At 42.4% G+C, this 16,103-nt stretch overlaps 1 protein-coding gene across 1 annotated transcript; it reads right to left on the reverse strand.

Moving 5' to 3' along the window:
• Positions 1-301: 301 nt before the first annotated feature.
• Positions 302-5,526, reverse strand: ESX1 (ESX homeobox 1). The gene is given in 5 exon segments (XM_053201942.1): positions 302-840; positions 3,629-3,674; positions 4,699-4,796; positions 4,798-5,021; positions 5,209-5,526. Coding segments are annotated over 5 exon segments (852 nt in total). The 5' UTR covers positions 5,327-5,526; the 3' UTR covers positions 302-474.
• Positions 5,527-16,103: the final 10,577 nt, after the last annotated feature.

Genomic DNA, 16,103 nt, shown 5'->3' on the forward strand with positions numbered 1-16,103 from the left:
TCTCTCACTAGAGACTCACCCCTTCTCATCTTGCACAGGGATGTGCTCCAAACAGGGCAGAGTGGGGCTGAGGATTGTTGGGGAGGGGACAGATGTGGAAGGAGCACATGTGGTCAGTGTAAACCAGCATGGGCACTTGGAAAATTGTGATGTGCATGGCCTATTGATGGTAACTCAGGGCTATTATGTTATGAAGGAGACCTATTTGACATTCTGTTTGAATGCTATTTCCTTATAATTTGCATGAATACCCTACTTATCTCATTTGGCACTCAAAACCAATATATTACTTATTTGAAACTTTATTGAAAATGCTTTATTGAAAAGGTACTCTACAAGAACAACAGGCACTAACTTTGTTCAGTTATTCAATTCATTTAACATGTATTTGAAGAATTACTCAATATTGCGCTACACATGATTTATATCTGGCAGAAAAAAACACTTTGGAAAAATTGTCACAAAGACCATACTTTAGAAAATGGGACCTGTGAAATAACCATTGATGACATGGGCCCATGCCACCCCTACGGGGGACAGTGCAAAGGGAGGCACAGGTGGTGGGGGTGGCATAGGTGGCGGGGGTGGCATAGGTATCATGGGTGGCCCGGGGGGCAGAGGTGGCCCAGGAGGCCCAGGGTGTAGGGGTGGCCCAGGAGGCATAAGGCCCCGAGGCACTAGAGGAACATATCTCCATGCCGGGTCCAGAACAGGGATTGCATGATAGGGCCCATCAAAGATTACTCCCACAGGAGGGCCCAAGGCAACAGGGGCCACATTTCTGAGCATCATTGCCCTCTGGTGTCTTCTCCACTTGGCCCTTCTGTTTTGAAACCAAACCTTCAATCAGAGGGAAAAAAAGGGATTGGTTTAGTACACTGAACAGTTAATGTCATAATAGAAAACACGACAACATGAAATGCTGCCACTGAACTTGTAAACTGCAGTGGGAGAAGCCATTTCCTTATTGCTAAAATATCTTGGGAAAGTAAACTGCATACCTCCTCTCAGCTAACCCCATGGCTAGTCCAGACTTGGGCACATTGATTTGTCTCTCTTCTAATTTTTAGTATTCTTTCATGTTTTCCCCCCAGGTCTCGGATGCAGATCTAACTGATAAATTGCACTGGTTCTCCAACATTAATGCACATGCCTGGCAATGGGGTAAAGGGACATTCGACCGTCAGCTGTCTGGTTGCTTCACCCCCTCCTCACCAGGGGTAGTGTCACCCTGGTTATGGGGGAAGCTGAGCATGGTGTAAAGGAGGACCTGATTAAAATTATATGGACAGGAATGACCCCCTTTTCAAAAAACCCATCTGCAGTCTAAAGTAACTAATCCACTAGGAGGACATTGCAGTTTTAGCCAGAAAAGTTTCCTGTAGTGATATTTAAGGGATCATTCTCCTAAACCTCCTAAGAATTAAACATGTGGTATGTCAAAAGAGGCTTGATCATGGGGTCTCAGGGACTGCTGGGATAGGAGAGTTGCTGAAGCCCCGGACACTGCCTTGGTAGTTTAGCTTTTAGTGTTAAGGAAAGTTTAACCTAATTGAATCCAAATTCACTAAACTCAAAATCCTTTTCCCCAGATAAGAGATTGGGCACCCCATTGTCACTACTGTCAACTTTGCACGCTCCCATCTGCCTTACCCTCCAGACCTTCCTGGGCTCAGGAGAAAGTTAGGTCATTCAGCCCTAGCTATAGTTTCAGGATCCTGGACAGAAGCTGCTGTTTCTCAGAGGGGTGAGGCACATTTGGCCCTGCCAGCTCCATTCCTTAAGTAGGAGACTCCAATCCCATCACTCATTCCTAAGGCAGGAAGGTCCAATTATGCATTTTAGGAAAATGTTCAACAGCAATGTGGGGGTAGGGGCCACAAAAGAGGCTCCTCCCTGAGTATTTGCCAAATATTAACAAACCAACAGACAAAAAAAGCTGTCACTTAGACTTTACTGTTCTCTTGGTATACTAGTTAATAGGGTTTTTATTGTATTTAATCCTTTCGGAAGTTCCCAAACTGCAATATTATTTAATTGAGACAAAGGGCCTTTTCTCTCTGTCTGCTGTCACCTTTTCTATTTCCCATCTTAGGATTTGGGGTCCTTTTGCTGCATGAATATATAGTCTGAAGAAGGCCAGTATAGTAGAGTTCATTTTGGAGGGATTCAAATATATCAGTGGTCAAATCTCCTTAAATGTAACCAAAATCTGGCAAATTTTGGTATGGGCCAATATTAGATCCATATTCCCAATACTGGTTTCATAAAGAGGTCTACTATATTTGCAAAAGGTGAGGGGAAGCATCTATTAAGTTTCTTGGGGGAAATTCATGCTGCAGAGCTTGAAAATATATGAGACCATAGTGTTTTTCCTTTTTTGGGTTTTCTGGCTCATTTCCCCTTCAGAAATCCAAAAAGAAGGCAACCAGGGAGGGGGAAAATCTACTTAGCAAACTTTGTTTTTCTTTTCCTCTGAGATTACCTTGAAGGGGCACATACTTCTTTGATGTAACTATGATTTTCTATGACCTCAAACAGTTACCATTTGATCCCGTGACCAACAAATTAATAATCATTTCCTAAAAAGTATTTAAATTTACACATGTAAGAATCTGGTCTGAAGTGAGAGCACCCTGAAAATCATATTCCAGAAAACCCCACCTTTTCAAAATAATGTCACCAAAAGGAAAGAAAAATTAGTAGATGTTAAAAGTTCCTCAAGAGAATATTCATTTACACATTTGGTAGTTTCATATAGTTGAATTTGTGAGGCATCTGCAATGCATATATTTGAATGTATACAATACTCCCCTAAACTTTCACCCCTTCTTAGGTCAGTGGAACTTTATTAAAAATTGTTGTCTTTTTTGGTTCAATTCTTTAAGACAATTTTCCAAAGTTTGCAAACCTTTCCCCATTACTAACAAAATCCCAACATTTTAGCCATGTTTTGGGGCTGATATCAAAGTCTTCCAAAAAAATTAAAATTTAAGGCTTTCATTTTCTATGCTGCTTTACAAAACACTTAAAAATGGCAGAAGGACCAGGCACTTGGAATTTTAAGCTACCCTCCCACTCCAGTTTCAGTTTAACTAAACATGCTACTCATGCACTGTGTTCTGTCTGTGAATTACTCCTTCACCCCAATGTCTGAATACTTATAAATTCACTCATTTAGCCAAGAGCTTATGCCTGGTTTTAAATATTTCAAATAATTTAGTACTGTTGAACCTTCTTATAATCTAGCTCTTCAGTGCATTAATTTGTATACTTCCCAGGTAGGATTAAGCCCCAACATGATTATACATAGAAATATTCCTTTAGGGAAGACTAACATTCTTCCTGAAAGATACCAGTGTAAAAGGAGGTGAACTTTATTGGGAAAAAAGTGTGTGTGGGGAAAAGTGTGCTCTATTTTTTTTCCTTTAGGAAATCATATTTCCTCTGGTAATGGGCAATTTCCAGAAGCTTATCCCATTTCCCACCCCCAAGGCACTCAATGTTCAAAACTTATTTATTAAACATGGAAAGACAACTAACACACCAACTTCAGAATATCCAGGACAAAATCTCAACTATGTTTTAAATGGCTGCCCTGCCATGTGCTCTTTTAGGATTTACTGACCTGCACTTTGGCTTCAGTCAAATTCAGACGTCCTGCGATCTCTTCTCTGAGGGAGGAAAATTGCAAATGTTCAGTATTTAAAATAAATATATCACACACATTATTTCTATCTCCCCTCCCAGTGAAGTTTTCCATAACACAGCTTGAGGCTTGCTTTAGGGAGTTTTCCCACGGACAACTTACCTGTACTAAATAAGATAGAAAAAGGGAATATATATGAAAGTCCCTGGTAGTGTGTCTGTTAGTTAAATATGTCTCCACCGATTTTTCTGTTTGTGGAACAGCAGAGAATAATCCTGGAAATCTTTCCTTGGGAAAGGAATCTTTCCCTCCGTGAAAATACATAAAACGCCAAAGCCTTTAAAGCGGAGTTTTGAACCAGAGTATTTCCACATTTTATTGTAAACGCAGAGGGGAACTCTCAAGGAGGAACTCCAAACCATCGGCTCAAGGGAAATTCTTTCTGTGCTCTTTGGCGGGAGAAGGCTGAATGCAGCAGAACCAGAAAGAAGGCCCCTAAACCGCACACCGACTCATCCTGGTCCCCCATTCCTGCCGGCCCCGAATAGGCCTGCCCCTTCATACACTACCGGGATCGGGACCCACTACAAGGGCTCCCCGGAGGGCAAGTTGAAGGGAAAACCTCGCTGGCTTTTAAACGCTCGAAACTGTGAAGCCTTAGCACAGCGCTCCACGTGGCAGGACCGAGACTAGGGTGAGGAAAGCGAGGTGCTCGCCTGGTGCCCAAAACTTAAAGTGCTTGAAAAAAACTGAGCAATCACGATAAATATTTTAATGCAACATTTAAAATATAAAAATTAATGCAAAGACTCATGAACAAATTATCCAAATTTTAAATAAAAGCACGATCAATCCGACCCTCTCTTGCTTCACCCTAGCAAGCTCTCTGGAAGCACTGACCCAACCCCTGAGATCAAGGACGGACCCTGGCGTCCTCAACCCCCCTAAGCGGCTTTTGGCTTGGGAGGGTCCTGGGAAAGAGCCTAACACTCCTCAGGATGGGCCCGAGCCCCCTGGAGAACTGCGCGCTAGCGTAACAAACCACTTACCGCGTGAACACGTCGGGGTATTGAACGCGATGGAAAATGTCCTCCAGTTCCTGCAGCTGCAACTGGGTGAACGCGGTGCGGTAGAGGCCCTGCTTCCTCTCAGCGATCAGTGGCCCCACCGCAGCCGGGGGGGGGGGGCGGCTCCTCCAGCTGCTGCGGGGGCGCTAAGCCGCCGCCAAAGCCGCCCTCCAGGTTTTCGTCGTCGAAGGGGTTCGGCTCTCTCATGCCAACGTAGTTTACTGCAGCCGCTCCGCACTTAGGTTCGGACGCTGTATTCTCCTCTCTTCCACTTAAAAGCAACGAGGCCAAGGTAGGCTTCGTCTCTGGGAAAGGACGAAAGCAAAAGAGAGACCGTAGGGTACGGGCCCACCGTACGTGAGCTGGAGGGGCCGTGGGGTCACGATGAAAGATAGTGGCGACAGCCTCGCAGCGTCCCGCGCACCCACCCCTCCCAGGGAAAGTTCCTCCCCTGGAGTTTGCCAAAGCACCTGTCCCCGTCTAGGCACTGACCATTCTGTTCTTCCTCCTCCCTACCGCCCCCCAGGCTGCGGAAGCCCACGTCATAGTGGCTGCACCCGAAATTACTCTCCATGTCCAAAGTACTGTCGATGAAGCCCAGCGAATACATAGACTGTTTCCTGGGGTCCGCGGCGAACCCTGGGTGGCGTCAGGAGCTAGGACCAACAACTGCCCGGTGGGGTGTACTTCTGGCTCCCGGACCTCTTCAGGCGCCGAGTCTGAGGCTGGCGCGCCTTATATAGGGGGTATGTTGCCCCCAGCAGGTTCAAAGTGTATATGCTCCAGTCAGTTAGAGGTCCTCTATTAGCGTTCACGTTACCTCTAGTTGCTGTCAGTGGGACCTGACGGGGGCGCGCTCGCTGCCAGGGCGTGTTAGTAAAATAGGGCGAGTGTTTGTCAGAGTGGTGCTGGTAGTGGGCATGCTTGTGTGGGGAGCCGTGACTCCAACTTGCAGTTTAACTGACTACTCCCAACTCGGACGAAATATCTGATTGGACGATGGGGCTGTGCTGTATCGAGAACGCAGTTTTTGGTGGCGAGAGGCAAAACTTCACTCTCGGTCCAGGAGTTCGCGGCGAAATGTTTGTAACATATTCCTCCGCTCAACCTTCGATGTTCCCCAGACTGCAGAGGACGCAGTGTGCCTTGCTTCCTCAGGGAAAAAGAGAGATAGGGGTGGTTGGGGAAAGCGCGGAGCCCTCAGCAGCCCAAGCACACTGAAGCGAAGTTGTTAGTCTATCCTGCGTTGGGCTCTGAGAGCGGCATACCCCTCCTAGAACTTGGTGAATTATGGATAGGACTGTCTGGTTCCGTTCCATTCACACTCAAAGCCTGCGTATCTGGCTAGTGATTAAGACGAAACGGTTAGCTTGGAGGCTGCTTGCACTGGGTTTTTGCGATCAGATCCCACCGTGCATTCTGGAGGGAGCGGTAGTTAGGTTTGCAGAGCAGTCCGGGTGCTCAGATGCACATTGCAAGAAATCCAACCTGCCTCTTGAAAAATCTCCAAGGACTTCAGATATTTAGTAATGAACCCACGTCAGAGTGCAAGTGTATAAACCTGCCAAGTGCTTAGTGCATCCAAGAATGCTTAGGCTGCACGGGCTCCTTCCTTCAGTTCTTGGCACACGCATTTGCTTTGCTTCTTATAGCACCCCGCTCTGCAAGGCGCTGAGAGCGTGCCTTATTCCAGGACCAGTATTGCAGGCCTCGGAAGAGTTCCCACCTTCCTCACTACTTCTCCACCCCTTTCCTTTAATACAATTATCTTTCTGAGCTGGTTTTCTCTACTAAGTGCCAAATAAAAAAGGATCAGGCCATAACTGAAGGCTCGTGGTTCTTCCTCCAAACAGTGTTTGCAGGTGCTCCAGGATCTGTTAATGTCCTTAATATCTAAGAATAACTTTTAATAATGGGCCCTCTGCTTGGCACTGTACACAATTTATCCCACTTTTACCTTTACAACCACCATTTTTACCATCTCCATATTTTACACAGAAAACTGAGCCCTAGGGCAGCCAGGCAATGCACCCAAACATGGTCATACCAGAAAGCTTGACTACAAATTCTGTGTACTTTTCACCATATTACTGCCATATTATTTCAAAAGAGCAAATAATGGTGAGGTTCCAAGGCAGCAGTGAAGGAGGGGGGAGGAGAACATTGGGCAGAGTCTTAAAAAAAAATCGGAGTGCCTGGGATCTCCTCCTCCTTCCCATCTCTTCACTTCTCTTCAACACTGAGGGGACACTAACAGGACCAGGGTACTACATGCATTGGCTGCTGAGCTGGTTCCTTTTTTTAAAGTTTATTTATCTTGAGAGAGAGTGAGAGAGAGAGAGAGAGAGAGAGAGAGAGAGAGAGAGAGATAGTGCAGAGGAGGGGCAGAGAGAGAGAGAGAGAGAGAGAGAGAGAATCCCAAGCAGGCTACCTGCTGTCAGCATGGAGCCCAATGCAGGCTAGAACTTATGAACCTAGAGGTCATGACCTGAGCTGAAATCAAGAGTTGGATGCTTAACCGACTGAGCTGGTTCTTTGAAGACACAGGAGGTAGAGGTGAGATGATCTGCCCTCATGTCAGGGCTACATTAGGACTTTTGTGGACCCTAGGCATTTTTGTCTTCTTTGGCACCTTCCTCCATAAATTTTTTTAAATGTTTATTTATTTATTTTGTGAGGGGAGGAGGGACAGAAAAATAGAGAGAGAGAGAGAGAGAGAGAGAGAGAGAGAGAGAGAGAATGCCAAGCAGGCTCTGCATTGTCATCTCTGATCCCTACAGGGCTGTGTGTGTGTGGGGTGGGGGGGTTGATCTCAGGAGCAGTGAGATAATGACCTGAGTGGAAATCAAGAGTCCAAAGCTTAACCTCAGGCACCCCTTCTCCATAAAAATTTTTAAGACGATACTTTACAACTATATTGGTATAAAGATAAATATAATTTGGCTTGGGTTACATTAATTTTTTCTTTTGATTTCAAAAGAAGTTAAAGCATTTTCCTAGGTTCCTAAAAGGGTGGTGGGCCGTGGATATCATGATTACTGTGACTAATGGAGAAATTCCCCTGCCTCACATTCCCAGAGATGGCAGGTGGGAAACCAGCTGATAAGATGGTTGACTGACCAATTCATTTTCCAAAAGAGGTCAAGGGATGACAACTCCACAGGCCCTCTCTGACTTTAATCAAGATATTTCGATATTTCTTCCTCAGGCTTGCTCTTGCTGAGTTCTGCTGGCCTCCCTCTCTTTGGGCTAGATACCTGGTGAATAATTTTGGCCTGGGATGAGTTATTATACAAGAGATCCATATATGTTTTAATTATGGTGTGCAGTAGCTTACCTAGTATATTGGTAACAGCTCAGGTGTGTTTTCTCGCATGGTAGATTTCCATGGTTTACTCCAGTGTTTTCTAAACCTCATTCATGTGCCCCTTACTCGTTTTGCCAGACCTGGGTACCAGCCATGGTAGTATTTAATTAATGTATTTACCTAAATTGATTCACGTTTTGAAAACCTTAAATACCCAATTGAACCCCATGCTAAGCAAAAATAGCTATGACTTCAAGGGTTTGATATGCCAGATTTATGGGAGGTAGAATCTGACAGTAGTTGAGAGCAAGGACCCTGAAGCCAGAACGCTGGTGTCAGAATCCTAGTTTTGATCGCTACTTGCTAGCTGGATAACCTAGTGAGTTGCTTATTCCTGTGCCTTCATTTTTCTCATCTGTAAAATGGGAATCATTAATACCTACTTCAGGGGGTTGTTGTGAGGATTAGTTGAAATGATTACAATAGCTAACGCTTAGCTAATTCTTGTTGTATAGCAAGCACTATTTGAATTGTTTTCTATATATTAACATATTTAATTCTCAAAGCAACCCTATCGAGGTTGATACTGCTATTATCCTCATTTCACAGATAATATTATTGAGGCACAGAGAGGTTAATTAACTTGTCTAAGGGCATCCAGCTGGTAAGTGTTGGACCTTGGATTTGAACTTTCTTAAAATGATGCTTTATAGAAAGAACATATTCAATAATGGTACTATTACGATTTAAAAAAAATTTTTTTAATGTTTATTTATTTTTGAGACAGAGAGAGACACAGCATGAGCAGGGAAGGGGCAGAGAGAGAGGGAGACACAGAATGTGAAGCAGGCTCCAGGCTCTGAGCTGTCAGCACAGAGCCCGACACGGGCTCGAACTCATGAACTGTGAGATCATGACCTGAGCCGAAGTCGGACGCTTAACCGACTGAGCCACCCAGGCGCCCCAATTTTTAAAAAATAAATATTAGTCATTTCTAGCATTTTGGTGTTGTACAACTGTTACCATTATCTAATTACAGAACATTTTCATCACTCTATAAAGAAAGTTGGTACTGATTAGCAGTCATTTCCCAGTCCTTACCTCCCTGCAGCCACTGGTGAACAATAATGTACCTTCTATCCCAGTGAATTTTCCTATTCTGGATATTTTGTACAAATGGAATCACGCATAGGTGACAATTTGTGTCTACCTTCTTTCATTTGGCATCATGTTTTTGAGGTTCATGCATTTGTAGCATATATCAGCACCTCATTCCTTTTTATGGCTGAGTAATATTCCATTGTATAGATATACTACATTTTGTTTATCCATTCATCAGTTGATAGACATTTTCACCTTTTGGTGATTATGAATAGTGCTGCTACTATTTCTGTGAACATTTGTGTACAAGTTTTGTTTGAATATGAGTTTTTAGGGTTTTTTGGATATATATTTAGGAGTGGAGTTACTGGGTAATATGGTAATTCTATGTTTAACTTTTTGAGGAGCCACCAAAGTGTTTTCTGCAGCAGCTGCAACCATATTACATTCCCACCAGTAGTGTAGGAGGGTTCTAATTTATCTACATTCTTGCCAATTCTTGTCATGTTCTGCTTTTTTTCAATACCCAAGCAGAGATCAAGAGTTGGATGCTTAACCAAGTGAGCCTCCTGGGTGCCTCTGCTTTATTATTATTATTATTATTATTATTATTATTATTATAGCCATCCTTGTAGGTGTGCAGTGGTATTATTGTGGCTTTGATGTGCATTTTTACTTTTTAAAATTTTTATTTTGAGAGAGAGAGAGGGAAGGAGAGACAGAGCATCAGCAAGGGAGGGGCAGAGAGAGGCGGGGGGCGGGGAATCCCAAGCAGGGTCCACACTGTCAGTGCAGATCCCGATGTGAGGCTTGAACTCCAGAACTGTGAGATCATGACCTGAGCCAAAATCAGGAGTCAGGTACTTAACCGACTGAGCCACCCAGGCACCTCTGATTTGCATTTTTCTAATGACTACTGATGTTGAGCATCTTTTCTTGTGCTTGTTAGCCATTCATATATCTTCTTTAGAGAAATGTCAGTTCAAATCTTTTGCCCCTTTATTAATTGAGCATTTATCTTTTTTGTTGTAGAGTTGTAAGAGTCTTTATATATTCTGAACACTAGACTCTTACGATATGATTCTTTAAGTTTCCTTTTCAGTTTCTTGATAGTGTCCCTTGATGTTTCCAGTCACAAGCCTGCCCTCATGTGACTTTGGAGTTTAAATGAACACTATGAGCACAGTCTAATTCACTCCTGGTAGCAAATCCACACATGTGTGTGGCAAAAGCAAATCTGACTTTTTTTTTTCTGGAGGAGTCTACCCTTAACTGAAGCTTTAACAAGATTCTCACAGACAAAACCCAAACACATATTCTTTTTTCAAAAGCCACCACTGGGGCACCTGGGTGGCTCAGTTGGTTAAGCAGTTGACTTTGGCTCGGGTCATGATCACGGTTTGTGAGTTTGAGCCCCGTGTCTGGCTCTCTGCTGTCAGCTTGGAGCCCACTCCAGATCCTCTGTCTCCCTATCTCTATGCCCATTCCCTGCCTGATCTCTCTCTCTCTCTCTCTCTCTCTCTCTCTCTCTCTCTCTCCCCACATCTCTCTTAAAAAAAAAAAGTTAAAAAAATTAAAAAGCCACCATTAGCACAAATAAACCGAAGATGTAGATTGCCAAAGACTTATTATCAGGTGCAAACTATTTAAAAACATAATTATCATGTTTAAATAAATGAGAGGATATATAAACACAAGGAAGAAATAACCAAATATAAAAAAGAAACAAAAAGAATTTCTCTAAAAGTAACTAAAAGATTAATATTTTTCTTTTTTATTGTGGTAAAATACACATAATGTAAAATTTACCATCTTAACCATTTTGAAGTGTACAGTTCAGTGGCTTTTAGTACATTCACAACACCGTGAAGTCATCACCACTATCTAGTTCCAGAACATTTTCATCACTCCAAAAGGTAACTTGTACCCGTATATACTCATTCCCCATTCCCACCTCCCCAGTTCTTGGCAATCATAAATCTACTTTCTGTCTCTATAGATTTGCCAATTTGGACATTTTATATAAAGGGAATCATACAATACGTAGCTTTTTGTGTCTGACTTCTTTCACTTCCCATAAGGTTGCCTGAGTTCATCCACATGGTGGCATGAATCAGTACTTCATTTTTCTTACTTGGAGGCATCAGATACTAGCCTCCAGAAGCTAAGTGCCAGGATTATCTGGAGCTGATGTCCCATTCAGAGGCTTGGGGTGCCCGAGTTGTGCCTAGCCACACCAAGATGTCACACTTATCTGCCTTCCCCTTGCTGAAGGGTGGCTGGCTGATGCAAGCTTATACTCCCATGAGGAGTCCTTCTGCCAGGCAATAATCCCTTTGTGAAGGAGCTAATGATCCTTAAATAAAGACTAGAGATCTTTATTCTGGTCTGTAAACCAGATAGTTCTTAAAGACCTTTGCAGTCTGCATAGCTGTAATATTATGGAAGTTTCATGTTCATAGATTATGTTTCTGCTGCAGGTGAGGTCACCTGTCCAAGGTGTGGCTAGAGGCGAGGGTGGGATGGATAAGCTTTCTGTTTGTTAAGGCCTACAGGAGCCCATTCATAGCACTGTGTGGTTTCTAATTCTTACTTCTCCCTAAGAGGGGACTCTGTAGATAGGGATTTAAAATTTTTTCAGTCTTTGACCAAAAGGCCTACTGTCCACTCCTGATAATCTACCACAGAAAGACTTGGTAGGAAGAATGGGGTGGCTTTGACGAACACCCATGAAGAAATGTCTGTTTTTATTAAAGATACATAAATTATTCATTCATGTCAGAAGCCAAAAGTTTGGATTTTTTTTAAAGGCATTATTTCTTAAAGATATAAGGGTCATATGGAGGCTTCTCATATGTACCTTTGGTAGAACCACAGTTCTCTGTAATTTCTTCAGATTACTGAGACTGTCTATACTCACAAAACAAGAGGAAAACTCACTGAGGCTATTTGCATATAGTCCTAGCCCTTAGAGAGGACAGGAGGGAAGGAAAAGGCAGCCTAGAGATATCTGTTACTGCTGGTGATTTTATGTGACAGTAAAATTGACTGAGTTTTGCATTTCCTATCCTGTCTTGGAACATCTGGGCCCTTCAGATTTCATTCATGAAACTGAATCATTTACACAAAAAATCCCAGTCCAGAGGCTGGGCTTTTTTGCTGTAACTAGGAGTCAAAGATGAGATTCCATGATTTTGCTTTAAATTCTGCCTAATTTCTTTGGCCATTGTGACCAGAAAGCTTGTAGAAATGACTGGCTACAAGCATTGATGCATGAATCGGACACCGTGCCTAAGGATTTCTTTTCCTAGGGCACCCTGGGCTCAAGCCTCAAAAGGCCTGCTCCCAGAGCATTTGGGTGGCTCCGTTGGTTAAGCATCTGTCTGACTCTTGATTTTGGCTCAGGTCATGATGTCACAGTTCGTGGGATGTTGGCTCCGTGCTGAGCGGGGAGCCTGCTTGGGATTCTCTCTCTGTATCTTTCTCTCTCTGCCCCTCCTCCTCTTGCTCTCTCTCTCAAAAATAAATAAATAAACTAAAAACAAAAAACAAAAAACATAAAAACCCTGCTCCCTACCACTGCATTCTTTATAGGGATCCTTCAGAGGGAAGCCTTTCATGACCTTCTTGATCCTTGCTGTGATCTGGGAATGCAATTTGTGTTCAGTCTACCTTATGGTGAAAAAAAAATGCAGTGTGCTAATTACCATTGACTCTTAGCTCTTTGCATTTCTGGCTCAATTCCTATCTGTTGCGGAATGTCTTCCCATTCCACCCAGCCAACAGTGCTCTTGTCTTATGAGCTCTCACAGTCCTTGCAGTTTGAACTCTTACTTTTTAATTTTTTTTTAATGTTTATTTTTGAGACAGAGAGAAAGAGAGAGAGAGAGAAAACAAGTGGTGGGGGAGGGGTAGAGAGAGAGAGATACAGAATCCGAAGCAGACTCCAGGCTCTGAGCTGTCAGCACAGAGCCTCATGCGGTGCTTGAATCTACATGAACCATGAGATCATGACCTGACCTGAAGTTGGACACTTAACCTACTGACCCACCCAGGCATCCCCAGTATGAACTCTGTATTTGAGTCTTATTACACACCACCTGGGTGTGAGTTACCTCTAAATGTATGCAGACATGAATATAAGAATGTGTGGGTAGGTATATTGATGTATGTTTCGATTGATTTTTTGAACAACTTGTAAACTCTTTACACTTCATACATTTTTCAGTGTTCCCCAAGCAGTGCTGAGTACACAGCAGGCATTCAGGAAGGATTTGTTGATTGGTTGGCAAATAAGGAGAATATGAGCAGGGGTGGCTAGTCTTGTCCAAGGGCAAGACTGCAGAATTTTTCTAGCTGAGCTTGTCCAGCATTGCCTCCAGCCTCTCATTTTCCTCCCAGCTTAGCTGGCATTCTGAAGAGACAAACCTTGTGATGACAAAGTTCTTCCTAGGAGGGGTCTGGGATTTACATGATGCTTTCTAGATGTAGTTTGAGAGACTAGGTAGCATTACATTCTCCTCTCTGTCTGAGGAAGCCTTTGGAACTCCTGTCTGCTTTGAGAATGCTCTTATGTCCTGTCCCTTTATCCTTCTTCACTGTTATCCTCCTTTTCCTGCCTACAGTGCACACATGCACGTGTGTGTGTGAGTCTTTGTATCCCAGCTCAGTGTCAAGTGCTGTGTACAAGGGCCACAGAAGTGAGCAAAACATGGAAAGAAAGACATGAGATTTTAAGATAAAGTGGAACAAGACAAATGCCAGAAGAGAGGAGCAAAACAATCTTATGGCATTTCAAAGGAGAGAGAGGTTGACATTCAGTAGAAATCTGAAAATATATAGAAGAGGTGGAATCTAAGATGAATCTTGAAGTATGGTTGGGACGGTTTTTTTAAAAAAAAATTTTAAGTTTATTTATTTTTGAAAGAGACAGCATGAGTGGGAAAAGGCATAGAGAGAGGGGGAGACACAATATCTAAAGCAGGCTCCAGGCTCTGAGCTGTCAGCACAGAGCCCGACACAGGGCTTGAACTTGTGAACCATGAGATCATGCCCTCATGATCATGAGTTGGATGCTTATCCGACTGAGCCATCCAGGTGCTCCTGGAGGTTTTTTTTTTAACTTGTAAAAAATAATCTTTTTCCTTCTAATTACAAAAGTAATGAATTATTGCTATGATAAATTTGGAAAATATAAAGAAACCAAAAATAATATAAAATAAAATAAGTTCATCCATAACCTTGTCTATCATTCAGAGGTGATAATTAAAATTCAATTTTTTCTACACTTTTTTACAAGTTTTCTTTTCCATTTAACTACCTGATATTAGATTTTAGTTGTCTAACATTATATCAGAAGTATTTTCTGGGGTGCCTGGATGGCTCAGTTGGTTAAGTGTATGACTTTGGCTCAGGTCATGATCTCACAGTTTGTGAGTTCAAGCCCTGCATGAGCCCTGCATTAGGCTCTGTGCTGACAGCCCAGAGCCTGGAACCTGCTTCAGAGTCTGTGTCTCCCTCTCTTTCTGCCCCTCTCCCTGCTTGTGTTCTGTCTCTTTCTCAAAATTAAACATTAAAAAAATAAAAAAAGAGAAGTATTTCCTACACCTTAAAAATGTTTAGGGGCGTCTGTGTGGCTCAGTCAGTTGTGTGTCCTACTTCAGCTCAGGTCATGATCTCGCGGTTCGTGGGTTCGAGCCCCGCACCCGGCCTTGTGCTGACAGCTCAGAGCCTGGAGCCTACTTCGGATTCTGGGTCTCTCTCTCTCTTTGCTTGTCCCCCACTTGAGCTCTGTGTGTGTGTGTGTCTCTCTGTCTCAAAAATAAATAAACATTATTTTTTTTTAAATGTTTAAAGCTTTGAATAAATGATTGCATAGTAGTCTGTTATTCATTCATCCATTTTCTCATTCAGTCATTCTATCAATATTTATTGCCAGCCATGAACACTATTGTATTTCAGTGTCAAGGTGCCTGACACATATTGGATGCTCATTAAATATTTGTTGAATCAATGAATGAATGGTTTTCAGCAGGATGCTAGATCTGTAACAACTTTCTTAATTTTTTTGGCTTAGAAGTTTTTATTTGAATTCCAGTTAGTTAACATGCAGTTTTCTATTAGTTTCATGTGTACAATATAGTGATTCAACAGTTCTATACATTACTCAGTGCTCATCATAAGAGGGCTCTTTAATCTCCATCACCTATTTCACTCATCCCCCACTTGCATCCCTTTTAATAACCATCAGTTTGTTCTCTATAGTGAAGAGTCTGTTTCTTGAGTTGTCTCTCTTTTTTTCTCCTTTCTTTGTTTTGTAACAACTTTCTTAACCATTTCCTTTCATGTTAAACATTTAAGATCCTCCTTTCCCCACCTGTTATCTAACCAGTGCATTTTTTTCATATTTTAAAACATATATTTTGTTATATTGATTGATCTGTAATTATACATCATGCCATAGTTGTTTCAATCACTATACTTTTCTAATATATAAATTTTGCTTTTTAAAAAATTTATTTATTTAAATTCAAGTTAGTTGACATACAGTGTAGTATTGGTTTGAGGAGTAGAACCCAGTGATTCATCACTTACATATAACCCAGTGCTCATCCCAACAAGTGCCCTCCTTAATGCCCATTACCGATTTAGCCTATCCCCTAACACCTCCTCTCCAGCAACCCTCAGTTTTTTCTCTGTATTTAAGAGTCTTTTATGGTTTGCCTCCCTCTCTGTTTTTATATTGTTTAATTTTCCTTCCTTTCCCCTATGTTCATCTGTTGTGTTTCTTAAATTCCACACATGAGTGAAATCATATATTTATCTTTCTCTGAGTGGCTTATTTCGCTTAGCATAATACACTCTAGTTCTATCCACTTTGTTGCAAATGGCAAGATTTCTCTTTTTTTTTGATTGCCAAGTAGTATTCCATTGTGTGTGTGTGTGTGTGTATGTGTGTGTGTGTGTGTCTATATATATA

Source organism: Acinonyx jubatus, chromosome X (genome assembly GCF_027475565.1).
Source record: "Acinonyx jubatus isolate Ajub_Pintada_27869175 chromosome X, VMU_Ajub_asm_v1.0, whole genome shotgun sequence".
NCBI lineage: Eukaryota > Metazoa > Chordata > Mammalia > Carnivora > Felidae > Acinonyx > Acinonyx jubatus.